Source organism: Olea europaea, unplaced genomic scaffold (genome assembly GCF_002742605.1).
Source record: "Olea europaea var. sylvestris unplaced genomic scaffold, O_europaea_v1 scaffold636, whole genome shotgun sequence".
NCBI classification, from domain to species: Eukaryota; Viridiplantae; Streptophyta; class Magnoliopsida; order Lamiales; family Oleaceae; genus Olea; species Olea europaea.
Window position 1 is genome coordinate 175,256 of NW_019264725.1, and position 2,377 is coordinate 177,632.

General features: G+C 38.5%; 1 protein-coding gene across 3 annotated transcripts in view; it reads left to right on the top strand.

Moving 5' to 3' along the window:
• Positions 1-12: 12 nt before the first annotated feature.
• LOC111389968 overlaps positions 13-2,377 on the top strand; it is a 3,680-nt gene continuing 1,315 nt past the window's right edge. The window contains exons 1-2 of one of the 3 annotated variants that reach the window (XM_023014956.1): positions 13-1,931; positions 2,033-2,327. In XM_023014956.1, coding sequence (XP_022870724.1) covers positions 846-1,931; positions 2,033-2,327 — 1,381 coding nt within the window. In that variant the 5' untranslated portion in view covers positions 13-845. The remainder of the gene's footprint in view (positions 1,932-2,032; positions 2,328-2,377) is intronic. The other 2 variants (XM_023014954.1, XM_023014955.1) reach the window with 2 other exon arrangements.

The window sequence follows — 2,377 nt, forward strand, 5'->3', positions numbered from 1 at the left end:
GTTTGTTCTCGTACTTGAAGATTAGAGGTCCCTTGATGTTATAACTATCTAAAAATTTTGAAGATTTTATTGTGATTCGAAGTTTCAATCGCAAAGAAACCAATTGGAGAACAGAGCTCGGGATTCGCAATGTTGGATTCTTTCTGTGGTAAATTGTCTGAAGTAAAAATATTGTATTTTGAAAATCAGTTCAGTCGCCACTGTTGAAGACGGGTAGGATAGGGAAACATAACATAAACTAGACGGAGTCTGAAAGGACTTGGAGACACATAAAAACTCTTAAGTCCAGTTCTTTTGGAGTTGTTAGTCAATCCTATTTCGGATAGTGGAAGTTGACAATTGAATCCGAAGTGTGGAGTCCATAGCATAATCGATATGGTAAAATATTGGAACAACAAATGAGTGAATCGATAATCGCTGGACGTATGAACCATGTGAAACACGTTAGACAGATATCTTCTTTTGGAAAGTGTCCAGCCATTTAGTGTAACAAAAATTTTGGATTTTATGTTGTTATTATTGCTGTCATCTTGGCGCTATTGCTGCTGCTGCTGTCATTATTATTGTTATTGTTTGATAGAATCTACAATTCTATAAGTGAAGTTAAAGATGTTCAAATAAAGTTAGTGCAAATTTTAATTATGTCATTTGCATGTTTGGGCTAAGCTTAGAAGTTACTTTTAATTAACTTTACTTTTGCAAAAAGTAAGTCCTTTACTTTCCGAAAACTTTTATCTTTTTCTTTGTAAGCTTAGCCAAACATGCTGCCATCCAAAAGAATTTAAAAAAATTTTAGGTTTACATATTTGGCGCCAGTGTACTGTTTTTCAACCATCAATCTTGAAATGCATATCAAATTGGTGGCAGTGAATATGGAGATAGGATGGAATCATGGTTCCAAAGAACTGATGGAGGACAAGCAACTGAATTTCAACCAACCACTTTTATCTGTGAGAAGATTTTCACCAACAGTTGCCTCCAGAAAAGAAGACAAACGTAAAACTGAAAATTCCCTTCGCGGAATACCGCAACTTCCACATTACAGATCGGAACTGAAATCTGGCCCTGTGAGTAATCCAGGAGCTGTGCCTTTCATCTGGGAACAAAAACCCGGAAGACCAAAGGAAGATATCAAACCACAAACTCAAAATTCCGAGAGGCCTCCAATTGCGCCAAAGCTTCCTCCTGGGAGATCTCCAAAGGCTAACAAGCAAGATTCTGATGAAGTTTCTGCAACTGCTAATGTAACTAAAAGCCAATTACGAAATGTCACTCATAACGTACAGAGTGTTCCATCTGTGCTTGATAAAAGCAAAACCTTTGATAACTTCAAAGAGATAAAAGAGGATAAGGACATTTCTGATTCAGGTGATAGTGAAGAAGCATATGAAGATGCACTTGATACACTTTCAAGAACTGAATCATTTTTTGTGAATTGTAGTGTGAGTGGTTTAAGTGGATTTGATGATCTTGACGTGAAAACATCTGGAAGGTTTTCGACTGATCCACAAATGCAGGAATTCATGATGGGTCGGTTTCTCCCTGCAGCTAAGGCAATGGCTTCAGAAATGCCTGAATATGTCCCCAAAAAGCAACCTGTAGTTCAAGAACAACCAAGGCAGATAAAGAAAAAAGTAACTGGAGATAAGCCTCTGTTGCGATATGGTCCTAGTTTTGCAAATCATTATTCCCACCACTATCATGATAATGATGGTGATGACGACGATGAAGAAAGTGATGATGATCATTGTCAAGGTGGAAATTTGCCAGCAGTTTGTGGGTTGCTGCCCCGTTTCTGCTATAAGAGTTCACTCTGCCTTTTAAATCCTGCTCCCGCAATGAGTGTGAGGACCCGAGTACCAAGGTCTCCTGCTACTAAAATGCAAGGGAGATCATCATCAGCTGGCTCTTTCAGTGGAACAGAGAATGAGGTAATAAGTTGTAGTTCCTTCTGCCCCCTTTCTCCCTACTTATGTATGCCAATCTACATGCATGGGTTTTGTTGACTAAAATGTACTTCTGTTTTATGAAGCAGTCTAGTTCTGACACTTCTATCCGAAAATCTGCTGGTGAAGTCCATACGGATGAAGCCATCGAGGATAAAACAAGTTTGAGAAATCAGGTCAATTCAAATAATTGGCAGAGACAGAATCTTAAGGGATCATCTCTATGTGGACCGCTAGATGGACATATTACAACTATCTATTGTGATGAATCACCACAAGTCATTCATGAAGAGAAAGGGGTCCTTGCCATTCCTGAAGAAACAAAGGGTTTTGTAACCTTTCAAGAATTATTGTGTGATCAGAGCAGTTCGAAGGAATTAGATTCCACAAGTCCTGTTGAGAAAACTCTGTATGTCGATACTATACAGCAG